Here is a 26,904-nt window from a genome sequence, read left to right as displayed (position 1 = left end):
CGTATCAGTTTCCGTATATGTCTCCGACGAGCGCATTGTCAGTCTCGTTCGTGATGACATGGAATTAAAAGTAAAAAGTTAATGTGGTTGAAAATATATATATATATATATATATATATATATATATATATATATATATATATATTTATATGTGTGTGTGTGTATGATTCACCATGGTTTTGGATCACGTGTTGGACTCGTGATCGATAGCTATTTACCTCCCGGAAGAGAGCTGAGAGCTCATGTATAACCGATCTAGGAGTAATGCTGTGACCTTATACGCACGCACACATGCTCACCTCTCCGCCCACAAGAGTTGGAGTAACGACTCGCAGCTCAGCGATACTGAAATTATTTCAGCCCTGAGCAGGATTCGCCTTAGTGGCGGCCGGAAACTTTGCCACTGTATGTACGGTATGTATGTATGCATGTATGTATGTATGTATGTATGTATGTATGTATACATATATACAAGTATACACGTACTGTATGTAGTTATGTATGTTGAACCAAGGGCATGGTTCATTAAATTCCACGCTACAAATTCCACTGCAAGGAACACCGTCCTAGCCTCCCAATAGGAGGGAGTTTGTAACGTTAAACCAAATCAATCAATGTATGTACGTATGTATACATGTATGTATATGGGTGAAACAACTTTTGCATAACATTATATTCAAGTTAAAAGAAAAATAAATGTACTTGGGGAACTTCTAATGGATTTTACACTGTTTTAGCGCATTTTAATCAGCCGCATTTGCAACACTTGTTGTGACGTCAGTTGTTTTGAGTATCGCTGGAGTAAGTTTGGGAATTGTGTGTGGAGGTCGGCGAAGTTGTAAACAAGGATGGCAAAAGATACTAAACCTTCCCTACCTAAAGAAGCTCAAGTAATGAGCGCCATATTGAAAGATATGGGTATCACTGAATATGAACCTGGGGTTATCAACCAGATGCTGGAGTTTACATACCGTAAGTTTGGACTTTGGTGCTGCTGGTTTGCATGCCCACTCTTCCTGTGTATTTTTCACTTCCCATCGAAGAGCCTGTTCGGATTGATTTATTAATTTATTTATATTTTTTAACATTAGTACAGTTCTTACTAAAGTTTGTATGTATAATTTACAGTATTACTGAAAAATCTGAGGATACCAAGCAGGTTAGTTAGGGGAAATGTGTGTGGTGATGAGCCACAGGCCTAAAAATCTCCAATTTGATCATGTTAGTGGAGTACAAAATTAGAGGGTAATTTTTTTTTAGAAGTGCACACGGACAATTTATAGTTTCACCCAACCATAGAATTTGATATGTGGCTTATGTGTTTCTGGTGAGAAATGTTATGTTAGCTAGGTCAACATGGAAATGGAATTCCTGATATTTGAGCTGAAGTAGTTCTCATGGGATGTAAAAAGTCGCTATGAGTATAATGCAATTTGAATTACCCATCTAGCTGTCCTAGTTCTCGAGATATTGCATTTTGAATGGAATGAAATCGGGCCTATTTTTTCCCAGATAATCGGGCCGAAATGTGCGGTCTGACCAAGCGCCGATCAAACGTAAACAATGACGGTTTGTACTGACAGGCACAATTTTATATAAAAATTTAATATATGGTTGCATTATTTGACCTATTTTCTATAAGATGTGTGATTTCCATGTAATTTGATCATAGAATTACGTTTCTATCCTTTGCAAAATTACCCACCACAGTTACGAATACCGTCAAATTACATTAAAATCACACATTTTAAAGAAAATAGTTTGAATAATTCAACTATATGCAAGCTATTACACTAATAGCACAATAGTAACAAACTTAATAGTGTAGTTTGATCCATACCACCAGTGATCATAGCGGGCAGGACGAATCGTAGCTGTGGTCCGTAATATTACGGAGGATAAAAACGTAACTTCTCTGATCAAATTACATGAAAATCACACATTTTAAAGAAAATAGTTCAAATAATTCAACTATAAGTCTATTACACTAATAACATAATAGTAAGAAACTTAATAGAGTGAAGTTTGATAAGATGGCGGGATGGATGTTGATGTTGTTATCCGATAATCCGACCCGATAGAATAAAAAACTAATTAGTACCACCGATTTCTCAGCTCTACCGTATTACGCTGCCTTTATTTCGGTATAAGAATAATTCGCGAGACTTGTAGTTTTCGTTATTTCTGGTTAGTTGTCCTCACTCTGAATTTATTTAGCTCATTTTTGACGCTGAAACATAAACCAATTTTCGATTTACTGCTGAATGCAAGCCGCCATGTTTATCTTATGTTTTTATGTACTGACATGTAACTGATGATGTAATTGTTTGAAATTTACTACGATCGTAGTAAATACACTCGTATAACATTTGTATGAATGAAATATCCGGCGGTATGTAAATTTGGCCGTTTGCATGGCGTGCGCATAAAATGACGCGCTATTGGGCTCCTCATCGACGGTGGCGCCTCTGGTGGTGTTTGACCTACCTAGTTATGTTGTGATATGAACGATGGTGTACATCATGATAATTTCTGTCGCAAATGCGTACTTTTGAAGTAATTAAGTATTGAATTTATGCACTTATGCCTACATCTTCCGAACGATCTGGGGGGACGTGTGGGAAATCGGGGTTTTTGGGTGGAGAAAACTAATAAATGGAGTAATGTGCGTTCCAAAACGGAAGATCAGGCTAATGATAATGTGGAGGAGGAAGATGATGTTGATGTTCCTATGGCTGATGAAGTTGATCCGTATGACAATACTCTACACAGAAGTGAGTGGGAGGAGCTGTTTGGTGGTGAAGATGACAACAGCAAGGAAAACAATTTTGGTGGATTTTAGTTAAAATATTTAGGATTATACCATGTGTCACTGTAACAGTAACAAGTTGGTAATACTGAACAGTTTTTTTTCGTGATGGTGAAATCCATGCATTGTTTTGGTAATGGTAACAATAATATATACCATATACTTACTTAGTTTACTTACTTTACTTACTAAAGCTAAATTTGGGTAAATTTTTAGTTTCGACCATGGGCACAATATAGCAATAAAAATTTAATTATTAATTTTGTAAATTATAATGTATCAACGTAATATGCAATTTTGTGAGTGGAAATAAAAAACATAAAAAGGTGCTAAAACAGATTTCGTAAGTAACGAAGTCGTGTCGGACGAATGGTACGCCATGTTTGTTATGATAGATGCCGACGTCGAAGAAATGAAAGGATGATCAATTTGTCTATCCTAACCTAACCTGTGTTTTAATAAATTATTACCTGCAAATTAAATGTCATCCGGCTCGTCCTTGTCATCGTTGTGAGAGACGTTGGCGGGCTTTTCAACCACTCTCTCAGCTTGTGGGGTATACAAAGTTCTTGCAGCTTGAAGGAATGCATGTATCTCCACTCCATAATATTCCTTCAAGAAAATGTACCTGGCGAGGTTCTGTCGGAAGTACCGAGGCCGTCAATTAACAGATGACAAGATGGCATCCTGATCCTATGCTACCGACTTCGTTCATTAGCATATTTGCTTGTAGCAAGGTATTTTCTATTTTCACTTCCGCCCACAAAATTGCATATTACGTTGATACATTTTAATTTACAAAATTAATAATTAATTTTCTATTGCTATATTGCACCCATGGTCAAAACTAAAAAAATACCTAAATTTGAGAATATCACAGCATTTTATTATTTTTTAAACAACTATGGGTACTATAATAGTATACATGATATAATAAGCTCGCCTGTGCTAAGAATTTTAACAAACAGGTAAAACCACAGTATGGGGTTACTGTATCTAGAAGGAATTTCACATGTTTTGGTACGTATCTTGTATTTTATGTCCCCATTGTTTACTGGTAGTAACTAGTAGGTAAATATTTTGATTTCTGAACCTAAAGAAAAGGTAAGAGTTCTTCCTAGCCTTTCTTGTCATGTCTGGATTTCAACCTAACAAGATTATTACTTGGGTATAGGTCGACCTCTAGGTTTTGGCCTAAGAAAATTTCCTTAAGATTTCGACCTATAGACGAGTATATACGGTATGAAGAGAGATTGAAGAAACTGAGACCACCTACACTATTGTATAGATGGGCACGAGGTGGGAAGGTTGAAAAATTTAAGATCCTAACTGGAGTGTATGATCTGGAAGTATATCAATATATTTTTGTACTATGGAAAAATGGCAGAACCATAGGACATAGTATGAAAATAAGGAGGAATAGATCATACATACATATACATACATATACCAAGGCTTTTTCCCCCTTACAAGGGAGGTAGCCAAAAAGGAAAAGGCATAAAATCATTTCCACCCATTCCATCCCTGAATACACTCCACACCCCTCCCCCTTATCTGAGCACCTACTGGAGGAATAGATCAAGGTTGAATAAAAAGAACTCATTTTGTAATTGAGTGGTAAATAATTGGAATGCATTACCCCAGGATGTGATAAGACTCAAAGTCAGTTAATGAATTGAGTGTAATGAAGATAAAGCATGGAATAAACAAGATTTATTATATAAATATAAAGCTAAAATTCAATAAAATAATTTTATTCAAACTGATACCACCACCACCACTTATTCAGTTTAAAGTCCAGAGTTTGGCCTCTTCCAGAAGACTCCTGTGAGAACGAAACTTCTTTTTTAATAAGCAACAACCAAATTGATACCCAGCCATGCAACTAAACTGTACAAAGAGAAACTAGAAACACTGGACCTACAGTCAAGAGAAAGAAGTGAATCAAGTGCAGTGTTCAGGTCAATGAGTGGATAAAAATGTCAAAAGATCTCTTGCTTTGAGACAGAAGGGGACTATAAGTACATGGGAACAGATTTAAGAAAACCATGTTCATGAAGAGGGTTAAAAAATCTTTCCTTGTAAAATGCATCAATTGGAATACCCTAGAACAATGTTTCCCAACCTTTTTTCAGGTGATCTACAAATCTATATGTATATGCATTAATATATATGACTAGTTGTTGACTGTAAAAGGTAGGAGACAAGTATAATAAATATATGTGTAAGAAAGGTAATGTAAGGTTATAAAAGACAAAGTTAACATCATCATGGTTATTGTATTGAATTCACATCATTTTGCAACAAAAAAATTTAGCATACAAGATGTCTTGGTGACCCCAGGAAAAACGCTTAGTGACCCCACTTGGGGTCGCAACCCCAGGGCTGGGAAACAGTGCCCTAGGAGATGATGTAGCCCAATTCATGACCATAAACAGTTTTAAGGCTAGTTGTGATAGACAAAGAAGGAATGAGGTGGGACCCTTTAAGCATAGCTAATTTCCATGTTGTACTATTTATTGGCACATATTAGCAACCCAGACAATTTCATTGTGTTTAGTTGAAATTGCCACAAATCATTTGTGCTATATTTATTGTATCATGTAATTTTTAAAGCATTTGGCTGCATGAATATCAAGATATGCCCTGGATATGCTGACTTGACTGACAGCTTGAGCTACGATGCAGTTCATGGTGTCTTGAAGCTCATGTCGAGCTCTGAGTTGTCGGTAGTGTATCACTACTTGATTATCTTGATATGTGGCCAAATGGTATAAAAATTTCAGACACAGTAGAATATGGCACAGAATTTATTCATGCCAATATTAATTAAAAACAATGAATATCATTGGAGTTGACAGTAGTTGTCCGGCAGTTGTCTGTAATTAGTATGACAGCTAATTTCCTGTATGCTGTAGTTAAGGATCAAATTCCAGTTTTATGCAAACATGGATATTTAACATGAGACTTACATTAAGCCTATATTAAGGTAGCTTCAAACCTGATGTAATCTATCTCACCCTAACCTAATGTAACATTTCCATAGAAAAATAGCTTTGAAATGCAATAAAGAAGTGAAAAATGGGTTTGTATGATACTAGAATAGAACCCAGTTAGGTAAAGCATGCAAATTCTGCATTTCTGCTGTTATTAGTGTTAGTTTGTCACCAAATGAGCTAGCATTAAAACTGGGACTTGTTTGTTTTCCAGGTTACATTTCACAAATTCTTGATGATGCACGAGTATATTCAAATTACGCTAAGAAAGCTAAAGCAATCGAACTGGATGATGTGAAGTTGGCCGTGCATATGCAGATGGAAAAATCCTTTACCACACCACCTCCAAGGGATGTAAGTCAGCATGGGTACAACTTTAATTTTAAGTTGAAATAGGAAGTCTTTCTCTTCTTTTATCCTGTAAATAGTTTTGTAGGTTTAGAGTAAAGGATAGTAGAATTATTGTTCAAGTTTCTTTGTGACTCGCAATTTTTTTTACAGACTTAGTTTGTTCAAACATGTATGACTGAGGGTTCTCTTTGCACCAGACTTGGAGATGAATATCTGATTTTCTTGTTTCAGTTATTGTTGGACCTTGCCAGAACTCGTAATGCAAACCCTTTACCTCCAATCAAGCCTCAGTGTGGAATTCGGCTTCCACCCGACCGATACTGCTTATCCGCATGTAATTATCGCCTCAAACCAAGTCGCAAAGTACGAGTAAGTATTCAGAGTTTTTTTTTTTTCTTTTTTTTAAATCTTTATTATAATACCCACTTCCTGTCTCCACTCAAAAAAAAAAAAAAATTATAGAACAGTCAAGGACTCTTTAGGCTATATTGCCTTGCAAATGTAGCACCCCTGCTATAGATGCACTGTCTTGCTGCATTACTTCTGACCCAGACAGTGGGCAAGAGACATGGATGACCCTTCATCCACCAGTAGCTAAGATGAGAAGGAAACAATGGGTGGTGGATGGTGCATGCCTTGGCTACCTTCCTTATGAGGGGGAAGAAGCCCTTGCTATACAGGTAGATTCGCCCAACTCTTTATATTAGTTCACACAAAGAGTAGGCATTATTCCAGTGTGTAAAAGAGTTTATTGTACATTAGCTTAATTTTGGAAAATACCTTTTTGGATTAATTGAAGGAACATTTTTTATCTTTCCTATACACATGAACCTAATGGTATACAGGTAGATTCACCCAACTCTGTATATTAGTTCACACACAGAGTAGGCATTTATTCCAGTGTGTAAAAGAATTTATTGTACATTGGATTAATTTTGGAAAATATCTTTTTGGGTTCATTGAAGAAACCTTTTTTTAATCTTAACTGTACACATGAACCTTATGCATTAGGGCATGTCATAGGATGGCAATTTTATTATTATTATTATTATTATTTTTTTTTTTTTTTTTTTTTTTTCTTAATCAGCTCATAGAATAGAATAAATTATGTAGATTTATGTGCAGAAACATGTGATATCTTCAAATTTGAAAAAAAAAATTGTGCTAGGTAAATTTTAACTTGAAATTCTATGAAAATTCAATACTTGGCCTTTTACCAACATCACTAAATAGCTAACTTAGAGTAAAGTAAATGCATCAGATTAATTTCATAGGATGAAAATAAATCCATAATAGTAAAATGAATGATTGTAATACAACTGATATATTTAATATTCCTTTAGAAAACAAAATAATGAAATACAATAACCGGTTTTACTACTACAATCCTGTTGCTGCTCATCATAGAGAACATGTCTTTCTTGCTTCTGTTCCTACTCATCACCTCCTTGCTGACCACCTGAGTTGGATGTAACCTTTCCTCATCTCCTGGCTGTACACGTGACTGCTGGCCTCACTCACTTGCTGCACACAACGCTCTATTCTCTGGGTGTGTGAGAGCCTGGCAGGGTTGTCCAGGAAAGCTCGGACTTGAGCATTAGTGAGGCTGCAGGTGAGAGGAGGTTCACTGCCAGCCTGGATGTTATCCAGATCTATGAGATCAGTGAGGGTCTTGTCATCTAGATTGATTCCAGGAATCTTTCTGACCCTGAAGGAATTGTCACCAACTGATTCATCATGCCCAGATTCTCTCAAGTCTTGTATCCAAAATCTTCTTGACTGCCACTCTTCTCTTCTCATCCTTACTGGAGAGCATTGTCTGCGGAACTGCCTCAGTGGCATGGCATTATTCGCAGGAATAGAAACACTAGTAAACTACAGCTCATAACAAGAACATGTATACTTCTTGATTACAGAAATCGAGCAACATGTCTTTACAGAAATCAAGCAACATATCTACTATATCAGGAGGGGCAAACCGCTTCAGCATTAGCAGTGGCAGTGCTGGAGGGGTCAAGATAGCAGCTTCTTCCATTAAGCCAGCCATCTCCATGGTTACAAGCAAGACCGGCAACACACAGAATGTTACTCTAGTGCAAAAACCTGCAACAGCTATTTCAGCGGGACCCACACAGAAGATTGTCAGTGTTAATAGGCCTGTCTTTAAGGTCACTCCAGGACCAGGTATGATGTTATAGTCCTTCAATAAGTTTCTGTCTCTAAAGCTTAAAAGATGTTAAAAATATATTGCTTTGCACTGTGAGGTAATTTAGAGAACTGTATATGCTCATTGAAATCAACAAGTCTAACTGTGCTTGCAGTGCAGCATTCTTGGTTCTCTCTTTGCTTGTAATTTTACAACCATTTATTTAACTTGCACATCTTGAGCAACAATATCATCAGAATACTTTATGCAAAGGAGATGGGTTAAGAGTCAATCTAGAAAGAATTTATTCAGGCTGATAAAATGGTGAAATAGTTTTAGCAGCTATTATAGAGATGTAATATAGAGATATTATACCAGGAGTGGGAGGGAGTTAAGGATAGAGCAGAGATGGGTGTGGAGGAGGAATGGGGATGGTTCAAGGAGGGAGTCTTAAAGTGTGCAAGGATGGTGTGTGGAACAAGAAGGACAGGAGGAAATAGAAGAAAGGGTAGTGAATGGTGGGATGAGGAAACAAAGAAGGTTGTAGAAGAGAAGAAGCGAGCATTCACAGATTGGTTACAAAAGAGGACAGGGGAGTCATATGAGACGTACAAAGAAAAGAAAAGAGAAGTAAAGCAAAAGGTAAAGGAGGCAAAGAGGAGAGCAGATGTGAAATGGGGTAGGAGTATGACAGAAAATTTTGAAAGTAATAAAAAGATGTTTTGGAAAGAAATTAAGAGAGGAAGAGGAGGTGAATCAAGTAGGGAAGAAAAGGTAAAAGGTACAGATGGAGAGTTGATAATGGAAGAGATGGCAGTGAGGGGAAGATGGGCAGAATATTTTAGGGAGTTGCTGAATGTGAAGGAGGATAGGGAGGGAAAGATAGCTGCAGTGGGAAATACGAAGAAAATGAGAGTGATGAGTGAGGAGAATGGAGGAGAAATAAGGAAGGATGAGGTGAAGGCAGTTGTAAAGATGATGAAAGCAGGTAAGGCACCTGGTCTGGATGGATGTCATGCAGAATGTCTGAAAAAGGGAGGTTCAGTGATGGTGGACTGGTTGGTGAGATTATTTAATGTTTGCTGGAGAGAGGGTAGAGTACCGGAGGACTGGAGTAGTGCCTGTATAGTTCCTCTTTACAAGGGAAAAGGGGACAAGTGTGAATGTAGTAATTTCAGAGGGATTAGCCTGTTGAGTGTAGTAGGGAAGGCTTATGGGAGAATCTTAATTGAGAGGATTAGGAGAGGAACAGAAGGAGTAATTGGTGAGGAACAGTGTGGATTTAGGACGGGTAGAGGTTGTGTAGATCAGATCTTTGTGGTAAGACAGATATGTGAGAAAGCTATAGGAAAGGGGAAGGATGTTTTTTGGGCTTTTATGGATCTGGAAAAGGCTTATGATAGGGTAGACAGAAAGGCACTGTGGGAGGTTATGCAGATTTATGGGATAGGAGGAAAGCTTTTGGGAGCTGTCAAGAGTTTTTATGTGAGTAGTAGAGCATGTGTTAGGATTGGAAATGGAGAGAGTGAGTGGTTTGAAGTAAAGGTGGGACTTCGTCAAGGATGTGTTATGTCGCCCTGGCTGTTCAACTTATACATGGATGGGGTGGTGCGAGAGGTGAATGCTAGGGTAGTGAGTCAGGGATTGGAGATGGTTAAAGAAAATGGAGAAAAGTGGGAGGTGAGCCAGCTGTTGTTTGCAGACGACACTGCGCTTGTGGCAGGGTCAGAGGAGGGATTGAGGAAGCTGGTGGCAGAGTTTGGGAGAGTATGTGATAGAAGAAAGCTAAAGATAAATGTGGGTAAAAGTAAGGTGATGAGATGTACAAGGGGTGAAAGTGGCAGTAGACTGGAAGTGAACATTAAGGGAGAGCGACTGGAGGAAGTGGATAGTTTTAGATACTTGGGTGCAAGTGTAGCAGGAAAAGGTGGAGTGAAGGTGGAGGTAGAATGTAGATTGAGAGAAGCGAGTAAATGCCTTGGTGGTTTAAAGAGTGTAATGAGAAATAGACATTTGGGAATGGATGCGAAGAGGAGACTGTATGAAGGAGTGATTGTGCCAACAGCATTGTATGGGGCAGAAACGTGGAACATAAGAGAAGAAGAGAGAAGGAGTTTGAATGTGTTTGAGATGAGGTGTCTGAGAAGTATGGTGGGGGTTACTAGGCTAGATAGAGTGAGAAATGAGGAGGTGAGGAGGAGAACAGGGGTGAAAAAGGATTTGGGAGATAGGGTTGATGAAAGAATATTAGGATGGTTTGGACACATGGAAAGAATGAGTGAAGAAAGACTAGTAAAAGAGGTATGGAAGGCAGATGTGGAGGGAGTGAACATGAGGGGACGTCCTAGGATGAGGTGGATGGATGGGGTGAAGGGGGCTTTGGGGAAGAGGGGAATGTCTGTTGAGGAAGGAAGGGAGAGGACGGAAGACAGAGGTGAGTGGAGAATGGTTGTATATGGATGATGTTGTGACTGCATGAGGAGGAATGGGCGGGGGGGGGTGGGGGGTGGGGTAGTATGTGTGAGTAAATTTTGACGCAGCCCGAAGGGATTTCTCCCCGTCCTCTCCTTATATGCAAAGGGGGACGGAGAGGGGGGGTCGCCGATTAAATGAAGCGGCCTTGCTGTGGATGTACTGTGTCTTGCGACACTGCTTCTGACCCAGGGCGGTGGGCAGGGTGCAGGGATGACCCGTCATCCAGGAGGTGCTCAGATGAGAGGAAGGGTGGGAGGGGGTGTGGAGTGTATTTAGGGATGAAATGGGTGGGAGTGTTTTTATGCCTTTCCCTTTTTGGCTACCTCCCTTGGAAGGGGAAAAAGCCTTGGTATATGTATGTATGTATATTTGTTTTGATTAGTACGTTGGGAAAGCATGGATTTATAAGAATTCCTTGTACTATCCCTCTCCTGAACCCTATTCTTATCTCAGTGGACAAATTACTTACATTTTTTTACCTTTATTCAGCACCTGGATCTGTTCTGTCAGGTGGGAACACCCCTAAGATTCAGGTGTCCACAGGTGGCACTGCAGTTGGTGCTAGTGCGGGAGCAGTAGGTGTAGCTGGTACCCCTGGAACGGTGACCACCAAAGTGGAGGTGGATCAGCAGTCCATGTTTGGAGTCAAACGCAAACGTGAAGAGGATGATATTGATGCCTCGTAGTTCAGTTAGGACTTTTTTATAGTGATGTTTCAGTGTCACTTTATATAAAGAATTTCAATATAATATTTCAGATGAAGCAATGAATGGGTAAAGTAAGGATAAGATTGTAAGTCATAGTTCAAATGCTTAGAAATATGAAAGTTGTATTTATTTACTCAAACCTAATAATAAAGAATAAATCAGATGTATGTATTACATTGGGATGGTTTGGACTCATGGAAAGAATGAGTGAGGAAAGATTATTAAAAGAAGTGTGGATGGAGTGAACATGAGGGGATGACCAAGGATGAGATGGATAGATGGGGAAAGAGGGAGATGTCTGTTGAGGAAGGAAGGGAGAAGACAGAAGATGGGGGCGAGTGGAGAATGGTTGTGTATGGATAATCTTGTGATTCATGGCAGGGAGTGGGTGGGGGAGGATTGGAGGTTAGGGAGTATGTGTGAATGATATTTTGATGCAGCCCAAAAGTATTTCTCCCCCCCATCTCTTTTTCTGCATAAGGGGTCACTGATGAAATGAAGTGGCCTTGCTGTGGATGTGCTGTCTTGCTGCATTGCTTTTGACCCAGGGCAGTGGTCAGGATGCAGGGATGACCCATCATCCAGGAGGAGCCAAGAAAAGAGGGAAGGAGGGGTGGTGAATGGGAGCAGAATATGTAGGGATGAAATGGGTTTGAGTGAATTTATGCCTTTTGACTTTGGCTACCTCCCTTATAAGGATGAAAGAGCCCTTGGTATATGTATGTGTATATTACACTTCAGTTAGTAACTAACTACAGGAATTCTCCCACAATACTTGTGTGTTTGGATTTGTAGGCTCATCTTTCTCATGCAAACAAAAATTTATAAATAAAGTAACAGTCAAATTTCTTTTTTATTTTTCCTTAGTGGAGTGAGAATAGAAAGAGAATAGAATGGGCACAAATTAATGGAAAAGTGGAGAATATTATGGCAAAGTTGAAACATGAGGAACCAATAGAACTGGAAGAGGTGACTGGAGATAAAAAGAGGTAAGACAGTGAAATCAGTCTGTACTTATATCTCAGATATCAAATAATCTTGATGCTTTCAAGGCCTTGGATATTTACACATAGCCCAGATGAATATCCAGATTTTCAGGCAGAATCTAGATGCTATTGAAAATATATATACATATGCAGATGATATCCATGCTCTCTCTGAGCACACCCAAATAGGAGGGAGAGCACTACTAACTAGAATGCGAACTGGACATGCATATCTAACGCAGTTTCTTGATGAAAAGTGGCGATGAGCGGTGGGCTCCGTTCTGTTGCACATGTCAAACTCCCATCACCATGCAACACATTTTAACAGAATGCATTTGTTACCATTGTGAGCAGCAAGAAAGTGCAATCACAGGCAAATCTATGAAGGAGTTGCTTGATGATATCTGTAATATAGCCCTCCTAACCAAATTTTTAAAGCTCATCAAACATTACCATCTCATATGAATCATTGCGTTTCTAATTTTAATTTGTAGTATCATCACCTTTGACCTTACATTGACCTTTTAGTTTTTACAGCACTGAATCGCCCTTGATACTCCAGTGCTTGACTTCTGAGCCAGAATTTTATAATCCAATCTCTGAGCACACAAACAGTTCAATCTGCACCTCTGGTGGACTTTTATATCATCTTTGCTCACTTGACTACATGTGGATGGGGTGGTGTGGGAGGTAAAGGCTAGGGTAATGGGCAGGGGATTGGAGATGGTTTAAAAAAAAATAGAGAAAAATGGGAGATAAATTGGCTTTTATTTGCTGATGACATTGCACTTGTAGCAGGATCAGAGGAGGGATTAAGGAAGTTAGTGACAGAGTTTGGCAAGGTGTGCAAGAGGAGAAAGTTGAAGGCAAATGTGGGTAAAAGTAAGGTGATGAGATGTACAAGGGGAGAGGATGGCAGCAATTTGGAAGTGAGTATTAAAGGAGAGGCTGGAGGAGGTGGATAGCTTTAGATACTTGTGATTGCATGTGGTGGGAAAGGGAGCAGTGGAGGAGGAGATAAATTATAGATTGGGAGAAGCAAGTAAATGCCTTGGGTGATTAAAAAGTGTAATGAGAAATAGACATTTGGGAATGGATACTAAGAGATTATATAAAGGGGTTATGTGCTGACAGCACTGTAAGCAGCAGAAACATGGAGCATAAGAGTTTAAATGTGTTTGAGATGAAATGTCCGAGAAGTATGGTAGGGGTTACAAGGCTAGTTAGAATGAGAAACGAGGTGAGGAAGAGAGCAGGGGTGGAAAAGGAGTTGGGAGGTAGGGCTGATGTAAAAGTATCAGGATGGTTTGGATACATGGAAAGAACAAGTGAAGAGAGATTAGTAAAAGAAGTGTGGAAGGCAGAAGTGGATGTAATGAACAAGAGGCAGCAACCAAGGACAAGATGGATGAATGGGGTAAAAGGATCATTGAGAAGGAGTGAGGTGCCTGTTGAGGAAGGAAGGGAGAACAGAAGATAGGGGTGAGTGGAGAATGGTTGTGTATGGATGATGCTGTAATGGATGGGAGTGGTTATGTGTGAATAATATTTTGACGCAACTTGGATGGGTTTCTCCCCATTTTTTTTTTTTTTTTTTTTTGTATGAAGGAACAGAGAAGGAGGGTCACTGATTAAATGAAGTAGCCTTACTGTGGATGTGCTGTGTCTTGCTGCATTGCTTCTGACCCAGGGCAATGGGCAAGATGCAGCAATGACCATCATCCAAGAGGAGCCAAGATAAGAGGGAAGGAGGGAGAGGTGGTAAATGGGAGTGAAGTGGGTTGGGATGAAATGGGTGGGAGTGGAATTATGCCTTTTGACTTTAGCTACCTCCCTTGTAAGGGGGAAAGAACCCTTTGTATAAGTATGTATATAACAAGGGCTTTTCCCCCTTACAAGGGGGGTAGCCAAGTACCCACTCCCATCCACCACTATTTCTTCCCACTCATTTTAGTTCCTCATGGATGATGGGTCATCCCTGTATCCCACCCACTGCCCTGGGTCAGAAGCAATACAGCAAGGCTGCTACATTTAATCAGCAACCCCTCTCTCTGTCCCCTCGTGCAGAAGAAGAGATGGGGAGAAATCCCTTTGGGCTACATCAAAATATTATTCATGCATAACCACTCTCTTCCTTGCATCATAGTATATTTATATACAGCTATTCTCCACACTCATCTCCTGCCTTGCCCAAAAGACATTTCCCTCTTGCTCAACACCCCTTTCACCCCATCCTCGTTCATCCCCTCATGTTCACTCCCTCCGCCTCTGCATCTCACATCTATTTTACCAATCATTCTTCACTCATTCTTTCCATGTGTCCAAAATAGCCCAATACTCTTTCATCAGCCCTTTCTGCCATCTTTTCAACCCCAGCTCTCCTTGTTTTATTAGCATTTTTATTTATCCATTCATGAGGAGCCAAAATGGAAGGGAGGGAGGGGTGGTGGATGGGAGTGAATTTATGCCTTTTGACTTTGGCTACCTGCCTGGTAAGGGAGAAAGCCCTTGGTATGCATATTTATCCATCACCATATGGCCTCTGGAGGAACCAGTGACTGGTACCTCAGTGGTCCTTCAAGATGGACATCAAAGCTACCCATTTTTAAAACCCATCAGGAAGTGGATCCGAGGAGCCAACATCTCCAGACTGGGCCTAAGATCTCTATTGAATTCAGCTATATTAAAAAAAAAAAAAAAAAAAAAAAAAAATTATTCACACATGGAGGGCTGACAGCTGGGAAATTTTCTGCTCTTCCTACAACTAAGCTAGTGACATGGAAATGGTCCCACACTGACTACACAAATAGCGGTCCAAAGATTCTTCCCAGAAAGATTTAAAGGAGGTTCTGAGGACCACTGCCAACTACTGTGGAGCTGTGGGTTTTCCACTTATTGAAACTCCAGGTGATCAATCATTCCATTGCCTTCAGTAAAATGGCAACGGTCTCTGGGTGGAACCACAAGTCACTTAGGGAAGTTTTATTGTATTGTTGTTTGGGGATTGTTTGTGTGGGGCATTGTAGAACAAGGTCTGTGTAGTGGTTGCATCTTGAGCAGTCTGTGGCCAGGGATAGTATGTATGTACTGCCGTAATGCAGGATGGTGTCCTGAGCACAATTAGGGTGTTATAGATATTTTAGTATACTGCTGGTGTAGTTTTTATGTTCTGTTGGTGGTACTTGTGAAAAGTGCGTGTTGTTTAGGGTTCTGGCTTTGAATTGAGTTCCTGTCATTTTCATATGTTGTTTCATGGGGAGCACTTGTTTCTCTATGTAGGTGTCCAATAGGGGTGGCTTTGGTGCATTTCATTATCACTCTCAATGCTCCATTTTATAGTTTCTAAATCGTTTGTGTTCATCTTGCTGATTGTAATGTTTCCTTTCTGCTGTCCAAGTCGGTGCTAGTGATTGACTTTAGTATACATTTTTTTTTTTACTGGTTAATGCCAAATAACTTCATTCAGCTTGAGGTACATCACTATATCAATGGGATACATGGCTCCAGGCTTCTGGCTTTGTTTCTGGGCTTTTAATTTCAAGCCTGCTCAATGTAAGGATAAAAGAAAATGACAAGGATGCAACCACTGTTATTAAATATTCCATGTGGCAGTAGCCAGATCCAAATAGTAAATAACAGTATTTAGTAACAAATGTTAATACTTTGGCTACAAAATTCCTTTGTACAGCACAGTCAGCCATGACGCTTGCATAATTTATTGAAACAAAGACTATTATAGCCACATAGCTAACAATAACAAAATCCATTGCAAAGATGCTTGTGTAGTTTCATCAAGGTAGGTTTAAAGGTTAGATGGATGATCATGGGAGCATTTGTCTCCTTAAACTTTCTCACACTCTTGTGGCTTGTTACAAAGCTGGCTTGCCTAGAGTAGCGAGATTCCATTCACTTATTACTAGAGTATGTACAATAATTTCCCTGACAATAGGAAATTTGCCATAGGTTTGCACACTTTCAACTTGAAAGCAGTTACAACTGAAACCAAAACGCAAAGGAAATACTATTGCCCATTTTTAACTCGTATGTCACACAGACATACACTGAAAGGTCTCCAGGTTGATCCAACTGTCCACCCATCCACAGGCACTGATAGTTCTTGGCCCCTGAAGTTCCTACACAAACATCTCCGCAATATCAAGCAATGATGGAGATACAATTACAATTGGAATCAACCACAACATATATGCATCAAAATCTGTACTTTTGTCCATTTCAAATGCTGTTAAGCAAATCAAAAAGGATAAAGCTATGAATCTAGGCTGTGCACTGATAAGAACCAGGACAGCCAATGGACAAAAGTGCAAATGACTCTTATGCCCTTCTCCATTACATGCGGCTTGGTCCACACATACCAAACGCTGAAGGATACAGGCCTTGTCTACAATATTCGGCACTGTTAAACAAGACTGATGCCTATTTAGGCATCTAGACCTGGCACTCAATGAATCATTAAAAGTGGCACCTTGTCAGGCACCTTGATTACATTTGAAGAAAAGCATCAGGTACAATAATCCCTCACCAATGCACCATCAAACACCCACAGTTACCATTCCACATATACAATAAGTGTGATAACTCCATCTTTATTCCAACATCATCCTGAATATGAAGAACTCCCAAAGTACTGAGACACCCAATGTATATTCACATAGGTTTGAAATACTTTAAGCTTTTATCAAAAAGAGGTGCGACATCAGACATTGTAATACTGTTTGAAATCTATAATGATACAAAATATTCGACATATTCAGTGACAACTTTCTGGTACCCACAACCGACTTTAGAATTAAGTTTCTTCTGAAAATTTATAAATATTAGATTTAACATCATTCATGCACTGGCTATACGAGTGTGCGTGTGATTCACCATAGTCTGATCATGTGCTGGACTTGTGATTGACAGCTATTACGCTCCTAGATGGCAACTCAAGGCTTGTAGTCCAATTTCTGGATAATACTGTGATCTTACTCACTATACACATATTCCCTTTGCTCAAGGGGGATAGTAACAGCTTGTAGTATTAGTGGAAGCTTTTCAAGCTGTGAGCAAGCGTATATGTGTGTGATTCACAATAGTCTTGGATTACATGACAGACTCATGATCAACAGCTATTACCCTCCTTATATGATGTTGGAGCTCATGTACAGACTGATCTATGGACAATGCTGTGACTCTTACACACTCATCCCATCCCTTTGCTCAGAAGAATGAGTAACACCTTGTGTTTGTGAAGCTTTCAAATTTTGAGCCAGGATTAATCTTGGATTTGTGTTTCACTGGAAACCCTCAGCACTCGCCAATAAATTAGCAAGCAATGTGTGTGTGTGTGTGTTTATTTTACCTAATTGTATTTACCTATTTGTATCTTACGGGAAGGGGAGCTATGCTTGTGGTGTCCCATCTTTGTATCTTGCAGTGTCTAGTTTGCTCTTGAATTTGCGTATAGTTTTTGCACACTATTGTTTTGTACAGTTTGTTCCAGATGTGTGTGTGTGTCCATTTCATATATCCTGGCAGCTCAAATATACCTTTATATTATAACCACATTGTGACTTACCAGTATTTTTGATATACCAATTCTACAATATTTTGTAGGCATATCCCACCGGAGAAACACCGATAATTTAATCTGCATCCCAAAAGCAACTCTCAAAATTCTCTCTTTACTTGGCTGAAAGACAATTTTAGTTTTTACTAACAGATATTTAAAATAGTCTTGGTGATTCTAATCAACTTTTTTACTTTACAATTATTTTGGCAACAACTGATTGTTCTATTTGACAAGTTCCTGGATGGAGTCCCTGGCGCTGGTATAGACTGAAGTTGCTTGTTCCTGGATGACGGACAGCATTCCAGGTCCTTCTTCCTGAATATATACAAAAATCCAGGAGATGCTCCCCCAAACAGGAGCAAGGACGTCCGAGGCAGTTTCGACAATCACCGCTCCGTAATGACGGATGGGTTCCGTGGCTGACATAAATGCTTCATTTTTGCCTAGCTCTTCCTTGACTACAAGTAGCTGTTCATATAGGAAAGTGAATCCCATCATGATCCCATTCTTTATACTTTCAATGTCCAAGTTATCATTGGCCCACTCGTAAACGTCTGTTGTAATATCATAAGTTGCACGCCACACCTCGGACAAGAACTCTGAAATTACCTTTCCCCATTCTACAAGATCTACACCATATTCTATCAAGACTTCATTGACTGCAACAGCATTAGCAATTATTACATTATTGTAAAATCGTGAAGGAATTTCTTGCAAGGTCTCAAATGATAGGGCATTAGCAACTTCCTCAATAAGTATCTCGCCATTGCTTATGATTCGAGGCACTGCATCAAGCAATGCATCAACTGAAAGATCTCCTTCAGTGTGAACATAGATGAGGCCTCCCAAACCAACTAGCAGCAGGATAAAAAGTATCCAATTCATGATGCCCAAGCACGATATAGAACCTGAAATGTAAAGTTATAATTAAAAGTGGTGTACAGATATTTTGGTACAGTTTCTCTAACAACACATACATATCGCCATGATTAAGGACAGTATGCTACAAAATCAAGGAAACAAGAATCTGATGTCAAGACAACAATAGAGAGAAAAAAAGTTACCCTGTTTTATATATATATATATATACAAGAAGAAAGATTGGTAAAAGAAGCATGGAAGGCAGAGATGGATAGAGTGAACATGAGGGGATGATTGAGGATGGGATGGATGGATGGGATGAAAGGAGTGTTGAACAAGAGGGGAATGTCTGTTGAGGAGGGAAAGGAAAAAGCAGAAGATAGCGACGAGTGGAGAATGGCTGTGTATGGATGATGCTGTGATGCATGGAAAGGAGAGGGTGGGGAGTGGTTTGGTGTGAATGATATTTTGATGCTTCCCCAAGGGATTTTTCAACGACTTCAATACAACTGCAAGAAGGGACAGAGAGGGTTGCTGATTAAATGAACCAGCCTTCCTGTGGATGTGATGTGTCTTCCTGCATTGCTTCTAACCCAGGGTGATGGATGAGATGCAGGGATGACCTGTCATCCATGAGGAGCCAAGATGAGAGGGAGGGATGGTAAATGGGGATGAAATGGGTGAGAGTGAAATTATGCCTGTTGACTTTGGCTACCTCCCTTGAAAGGGGAAAAAAGCCTTTGATATATGTATGCCAGAAAGGGAGGTAGCCAAAGTCAAAAAGCATAATTCCACTCCCACCCATTTCACCCCCACATACTCCACTCCCATTTACCACCCCCTCCCTCCCTCTTTCCTTAGCTCCTCCTGGATGGCGGGTCATCCATGCATCTCACCCACTGCCCTGGGTCAGAAGCAATGCAGCAAGACACAACACATCCACAGCAAGGCAGCTTCATTTAATTGGCAACCCTCCCTCTCTGTCCCTTCGTGCAGAAAGAAAGAAAGAAAGGAAAAAAAACAAAAAAAAAACAGGGAAAAATCCATTCTGGCTGCATCAAAACAACATTTACACATACTCCCTCATCCCACACCCATAACCTTCCATGCATCACAGCATCATCCATACACAACCATTCTCCACTCACCCCTATTTTTTGGGTTCTCCCTTCCTTCCTCAACAGACATTCCCCACTTTCCCTCTATATACAGGTACCAATCGTTAGCCACTGTCCAGGTATTCTCAGTACAAGTGGCGGCTCAAAGTCAATCACTTCAGTACAGTGACGCTTATGTAGGTGTCATGAGGGTGCCGGCATAGGCGTCTTAATTATATATATTTTTTCTAGTTGTACACGAGTTACCCCGATTCTGTGAATTGGTCTGATCACGTTTTCTGGGTTTTTTATTACTCAGAATAAAAAAGAGAGTAATACAGCAGTGACTTTATATTTTATAATGCAAGTAGTGTGATGAATTGTATGACAGCCAATGCTGCGTGCGAGAATTTGACTCGTACTGAAGTGGTTAACAGTGACCCATTAGGAAATCGTACATTTGTAACCGTTCTTACTTTTCTTGGATGCTGCCTTTTTTTGTGGAACAACTGTGGTCTCTTCGACAACCTTCTTCTCCTTCTCTGCTACACTTCCATTTACAACAACGGGTTTGGCCTGCGCCTGTGCCTCTGCCTTCTTTCTTTCCTTCGCCGCTTTCTTTTCTGCACGTTTACGAGCTTTTTCTTCCTCTTCTTGCCTATGCTTCATGGCTTCCCGGTCTGTAAAATAGATAAAATGTGCCTTTATAAACGATCAGCAAAAGCTAACTTAAGTTACAAAAGTTCTAAGATTACCCTTCGAGCTGCAACAGCCACCAGACAATTTTATTTGTCCGAGGTAAATCCTTCCACAACAAGAGCCTTGACCTTGAACCTATTACACTTAACCCTTCCTCTGCCATTGGGCCATGCTTCGAAAGTATCATCTTGCTGTGCTGCCTCTGACCTGAGGAGTGTAGTGGGGCAATGGGGATTCCCCTTCATCTATGAGGTGCCAAGATAAGAGGGGTAGTAAATGGATTTTTGGATGGGTGTGTGATCGGTATAGGGCGAGGGTAAGTCTTGACATGACTTTTTGTATGTGCTGGTATATATAGTTGTTTATTCTAGCAGCACTTAGGTGATTTTTACTCAGCTGAGGGAAATTCACACAGCAACAAAGGGTTAAATAAAATCACAGAGAGGTACAGAAGAGACAAAGAAACTAATTTGGATCAACTAATTAATCATAGAATTCCAGATTAAGGATATACCTTAGATGATATAATTTTATTCTTTTCATTCAAGTATTGTACAAGTGACCACTGACATTTGCAGGTTCCACATTTACAGATAAACATATTCACATTTTTGTCATCAGTGGTACAATTACATTGTGTTAATTTTTTTGTTTTTTTACGATTCTGACTGCTTAGAAATGTTCAAATTGATTTTGGTTCCTTCTCCTGGTTGTTTCTTTGCCTAAGACTTGGAAACTATTTGTGGAAATTCCACATGCACAGGGGTTTGTGTCCCCTAACGGCCTAACCACTACAAATGTTGGGAGTTGGGAATCGTCTGAATTTACCATTACATATACCATAGCAATACATGTTTAAATTCCCTCTCATTTGCTGCTAAATCAACTCGACCCTTAACTTGTTCCTCAAAGAGTACTGTACCTAGTATCACTAACTAATTTCTGTTTTTCCTGTAAAACATATGATAGTTTAATCCAATTTCTAACACTCCAATCAAGTTTGTCTAAAATACTGTCACTTCATCACTCACCTCGTTCCTCTTTGAGCTTCTTCTGCTTCTCCCTCTCCAACTCACTCTCAACCTTCTTCAGATGCACAATCAAGTTCTTTGCGGCTATTTCACACTCTTTTTGGTTTAGGCAGTCTCCAAGCACCGATTTCAGTTTTGGATTGAGTGGGTTGTTCTTGACGTCCAGCCACCTCAGGTTGGTTAGCTGGCAGAGACTTACTGGCAGGTCCTCAAGCTGACAATGGCAAAAAGCTATTAGTTTTGTAGCTGAATCTGATGGGAAGATGGTGTTGAACCAAAGTTGCACACACCACATACTTCCAATGACAACTTACTTTGAAATCACTGCATTTAAAACCTTTACTTCCACATTATTACTCCCATGAAAACAGTAACAAAGAAGTCTTCCAGTCCTCATGTTGGGTACCCCTACAGTCCAATAATACCCGCTTAACAATTCTTCCCTACAATACTTATATATTCTTATGTTTGTCTTTCTTCTTAAACACAATATTCCCCATCTTCAACTCCCTTTCTAAACATATTTCTAACATCTCTCTACTATAGTTCTTACCTCAAACCTGAACCTTCCTTCTACACCCTTTGCTGCAGTGTTTCCCATCCTTTAACAACCCTAGCACCCCCGTAGTCAGGTCTACGCAATCCAGCACCCCCCAATATATTTTTTTTTACTAAAAGGATAAAGGAAAGTGTATGTATGTGCCTCTTCCCAGCACCTCCAGAGGGTGCTAGCACCCTAGGTTGGAAAATGCTGATTTATTGGCTCATCCCCCTCCCTAGCATTATTGTACCGCAACATCACTGCATTTATATTCCTCCAAGAACTCTACACCCTTGTTTAGATAAACCAAAAAAGCATCTTTCTCCTCCTCTCTTTTGTCACTATCAGAAGTGTATGCACTAACTAAAGCTCATATCTCCCATCTAGGTATTGTTACTGTTGAGAATTGTAGTAAGAGGTGTTCTATGTCCTCTGTGTTGTGACTGCATCTGTTATTTTTGATTCACTGTTCTGGTTTATTTAAGTAGATTTGGACTTCCTTTGTATTTGTGGTGGATTATCAATGACCCTGGTACTAAGGTTATACCTGGAGCCCTCCTAGAACTTCTCATGCCCTGACTTTTTGTAGGAAAAAAATGAATAGTGGGGGATCACTAGTTCCCTCCTTTTAGTCATCTTTTATGACATGCATGAAAGCCCAGTAACAGAATCTCCGCCCCATCCCCCTCCTCCTCCACAGAGATCAAGGAGCAGGATCATGAGTGGTAAAGGACAGGTTCCAGGAACAGCACATAGATAGGACAACTAAAGTAAGAAGTATTATCATTCCTTTACAAGTAGAGATTTCAAACTCTAACATAGAAGAATGATACATGGTTGTGGTCCATATGGGCACCCCAAAACAGTTCATAAAGTATTGCTTCTATCATACCATGCAGTCAATATCCAAGTATAGGGTAAATACAATTAGATAGGTACATATACCCTCGAAAGATTGGTAATATGAAACAAATATTTTGTTTTTAGCTCTCCAGTTACAACAAATCTGCCTCACAATAGAGTGGAGTTTACAGCCAATCTTATCATACATCACTCTAAAGAATGATCTGCTGCAAAACATTGATATAAGCTTTCTCTACACTATTTTCTTCAAAGGAACATGATAAATAATTACCTTGTTATTGTACAAATCCAAATGCCTTAGGTTCTTGAGGTTCCCAAAGTTTGATGGCAACTCTGTCAGCTTGTTACTTCCTAGTTCAAGGCGTGTGATGTGAGAAAGTTGTTTGGCGAAGGAGAGTGGAAGTGAGGAGAGCTGATTGTTTGACAGATCAATCTTAACAGCTCTTGGTAAGGCTGCCTGTTGGGAACAAATAAATTTTAGACTTTTGTATGGAGCTCAGTGATAAGTCAAAATACTTTAAAAAACATATTATATATACAAAAGGGTTTTTCTCCCTTTATATAAGGGATGGCAGAGTGAAAGTATACACAAATCCTAAAGCCATTCAATATTCCCTTGCCCGCCCTACACCAATCCTAAAGCCATTCAATATTTCTGTGCCCGTTACATATAACACTTACAAACTCAGAAAACAAACAGTTCCTACTATGTAGTAACTGTTGACATAACTCCTTTGCTACCAAAGAAGTTCCAAGCAGATGAATAAAATAGTTTCACAGTAGCTAGAATAAAGAAGAAACGGGCCATCTCGCATGGAAGGGGGTTAATTGTGACGAAATATAACTTCACTAAAAAGGGAGCACTATAGGAAAATTATATAGTCTGACAGCTGCCAAAATAAAATAAAAAGGATCAACCAGTATGACTGGTTTACTTTTCCGTTATGAACTCCCTTGTTCAGGTGCTAGAAGGTGCCAGAATTGTTACATGTTAGTTTTTTTCTTCTAACTGGATACGAGCTTAATTTTTTTTAAATGGTCTAAGTAAATGAAATTCTAACATAAGTACAGCATCATAGATAACTGATCAAAGGTTGATATGCATATTATGACTGCCGATCTTGAAAAGCCCTAAAAAATTAATATATATACTGGATAAAATAAATAAATGAGGATTAATAATTCATTTGAAGAATTTGGATAAATGATAGTACCACAGGCACAGCTGTTTTTAAAAGTAAAGAAAGTGAAATCTTAGCATTAAAATAAGACACCATAAAAATTACATAATTATCACTAATGTCAACTGATGTAATATGAAGAGATACCACAGTCAACCAGACATAATGAGACTCGTGATATGCCCGTGAAATTTAAAAAACATAAGCTCACTGATGACAAGATGCAGTTATCACGGCCACCAACACAATGTCAAGAATATTTAGTCTTAGCTAATGCCAGTTTTATCTATAGATCTCACTTAATTTTGGAAAGCTTCTGTCTTAACTAAATTTGAATGAATTATCTTAAGTGACAAAAAATATCCACACATTTTCATAAACTTTCACTTTGTTACCTAAAGTATATGAATCAGCTTCAAAATCACTTTAGCATACATAATAATTAATACCAACATTTAGGGAAATTGAATATTAAGCAGAGCCTGTCTCTTTATAGTATAGCCATGTACAGTAGTAATTACCCTTACTAAAGTTGGGGAATGTTTATACATTATGTGGTCCTCAATCGCTTTCCTACAAAGCTATAGAATCTTAATTTTCCAGATTCCCATAAAACTTTACTTCAGTCTTATTTTCCTCAGACATTTTGTCCTTTTACATTAACTAATACTCAAAACATGTCACCCATATATGATGCCAGCTAACTTACAAGAGAATAGGCAGAAGTTAAGTAATTTTACTATGATGAAATATATATCAGTAATGCCACTTTGATTCAACCAATTACTTTAATTCCAACTTACGAACACTATACAAATAAGTTGTTTCAGTCACCAAAAAATACTAAAAGTGACCACTTCAAACAAATACAGTGACTAGCAAATCTTCAGTGTACACAGTATCATTCCTAAAGACATGTCACTCAGATATCAAAGAGATATATCAACCAACAAAAAACCCTTATAATACTGCCAACTATTTCTGCTATGTTGTCCCTACCTCTGTCTCTTAGCAAGTGAAATGCATTCAGAGGAATATGATCAACGGTAGTTTTCGAAACCACACAAACCAGTCACTCAAGTTCTCACTTCATCTTGTCATGTGCTTCTTGACACCATTCAAAAATATCCGATTACTTATATATACGCTTAATATGTATCATGTAATCAAATAACAACCTAACATTTATTTTTCTTCAAACTTTGACACTGCGGTAATAAACCGCAAGATGTCAAAATCTTCACCCTCAGTTGTCATACTATTTTCTATAATGGAAAAACACTCACTATTTCCTTCACTGGTACTTCAGAAAGGTTGAGGAGAGCAAGATCAAGCTCATCTCCATCCAGCTTGTCTCTGAGGTCGTTTTTAGTCATGCTTGCGGCGAAGGAGAAGCAGAAGTAGCTATGTACGTTATATCAACAGCTGACAGTCGCACTGCTTGTTGTCAAATTCTCTGGGTGATGTGTAACCAACGGAAAGACTGTTGCCAAATAGCTATTATTATATACTTGTATCTAAATCATAACACATACTATTTTGCATTTAAGAACATGCAATTGTAATATAATTTGATTGGCAAATACCACGTGTATATTTCCGACACTGAATGAATTAATTCTTGTTTTGTACGTCCTCATATGAAGTGTCAGAAAACAAAAACGTTCTGTGGTGCGCAATCATGTATTCTATCGGTCGCATTTAATCTGACAATCCGTATACACTGAAAAATAACACAATATTAGGAATATAATACGATGTAATTTTACAGTATATGTACACATTATCAAAAGTCTTTACATTTCATTTCATCTGGTAGATAAAAAAGAATCGTTTTTTACTACCAAGGTACTGATTCTTCCCATCAAACCACGGCACTGGTATTCAGGGCCGGTGCTATTGCTTCCAACTTTTTCCATTTCTTCCCATTTTTTATCCATAACCTCCTTACTAAATTATGTAAGCAGAGAAATTTGTTACGTTGAGTTATATAAATCAGACTAGGATCCAACAAATCTGTCAACATTACGGACCTAATATTACTAGTTCTGTGATACCTAATTTATAAAAAAAAAATTATGATAATTCCAATACAACTGCTTGATTGTGTAAACTTGAAAAATATAGAGAATAATATGAATGTTTCATTAACAATTTCTTTACATCTATTCGCTTTTCACACACACACACATATGCTGGTGCACAAGCGAGAGTATATCTGAAGTGAAGGAGAGGCGAAGGATGGTACATACGTAATTCGCCGAGCAGTCAAGAGCACATCCGTAAAAGGTATGTGGTAACCAGGAGGAACTTCGCGTTGGCTGTTCAGTTAAGGGTTGCCACTTGCTATATTAAAAAGACGGGAAATAGCAAGCTTGTGGACAAAAGGTAGCGAATTTGTGATTAAATTAGGTTGTCTGCACACACAGACTATATATATATATATATATATATATATATATATATATATATATATATATATATATATATATATATATATATATATATATATATATATGGATCAATTGTATGATCCCTCCCCTCACGCACTTTGAGTGGCGATATTATTAAATGTCGCTAGGGTAGAC

At 38.9% G+C, this 26,904-nt stretch overlaps 2 protein-coding genes across 4 annotated transcripts; one reads left to right on the top strand and one right to left on the bottom strand.

Moving 5' to 3' along the window:
• The first annotated feature begins 776 nt into the window (after positions 1 to 776).
• On the top strand, positions 777 to 12,329 carry LOC143026326 (uncharacterized). 2 transcript variants are annotated; one of them, XM_076186524.1, is made up of 5 exons: positions 777 to 972; positions 6,020 to 6,159; positions 6,388 to 6,525; positions 8,097 to 8,340; positions 11,267 to 12,329. In XM_076186524.1, exons 1-5 carry the CDS (start codon positions 849 to 851, stop codon positions 11,461 to 11,463), a joined length of 843 nt encoding a protein of 280 aa, XP_076042639.1. In that variant the 5' UTR covers positions 777 to 848; the 3' UTR covers positions 11,464 to 12,329. The 2 variants fall into 2 exon arrangements, with proteins under 2 accessions (XP_076042639.1, XP_076042638.1); XM_076186523.1 differs by having other exon boundaries at positions 8,073 to 8,340.
• Positions 12,330 to 16,046: 3,717 nt separating this feature from the next.
• LOC143026325 (uncharacterized) lies at positions 16,047 to 26,635 on the bottom strand. Of its 2 annotated transcripts, XM_076186521.1 has the most exons (6): positions 26,569 to 26,635; positions 25,603 to 25,799; positions 23,407 to 23,592; positions 21,731 to 21,944; positions 20,477 to 20,680; positions 16,047 to 18,950 (listed from the first exon to the last, which is right to left on the bottom strand). In XM_076186521.1, the coding sequence occupies exons 2-6, from the start codon at positions 25,690 to 25,692 to the stop codon at positions 18,265 to 18,267; spliced, it is 1,380 nt and encodes a 459-aa protein (XP_076042636.1). In that variant the 5' UTR covers positions 25,693 to 25,799; positions 26,569 to 26,635; the 3' UTR covers positions 16,047 to 18,264. The 2 variants fall into 2 exon arrangements, with proteins under 2 accessions (XP_076042636.1, XP_076042635.1); XM_076186520.1 differs by lacking the exon at positions 26,569 to 26,635 and having other exon boundaries at positions 25,603 to 26,006.
• Positions 26,636 to 26,904: the final 269 nt, after the last annotated feature.

The sequence above is a fragment of the Oratosquilla oratoria genome, chromosome 6, assembly GCF_046742065.1.
Source record: "Oratosquilla oratoria isolate Oo_2021 chromosome 6, ASM4674206v1, whole genome shotgun sequence".
Classification (NCBI taxonomy): domain Eukaryota; kingdom Metazoa; phylum Arthropoda; class Malacostraca; order Stomatopoda; family Squillidae; genus Oratosquilla; species Oratosquilla oratoria.
Note: the sequence above shows the minus strand (reverse complement) of the source record. Positions and strands in the feature narration are given on the sequence as shown.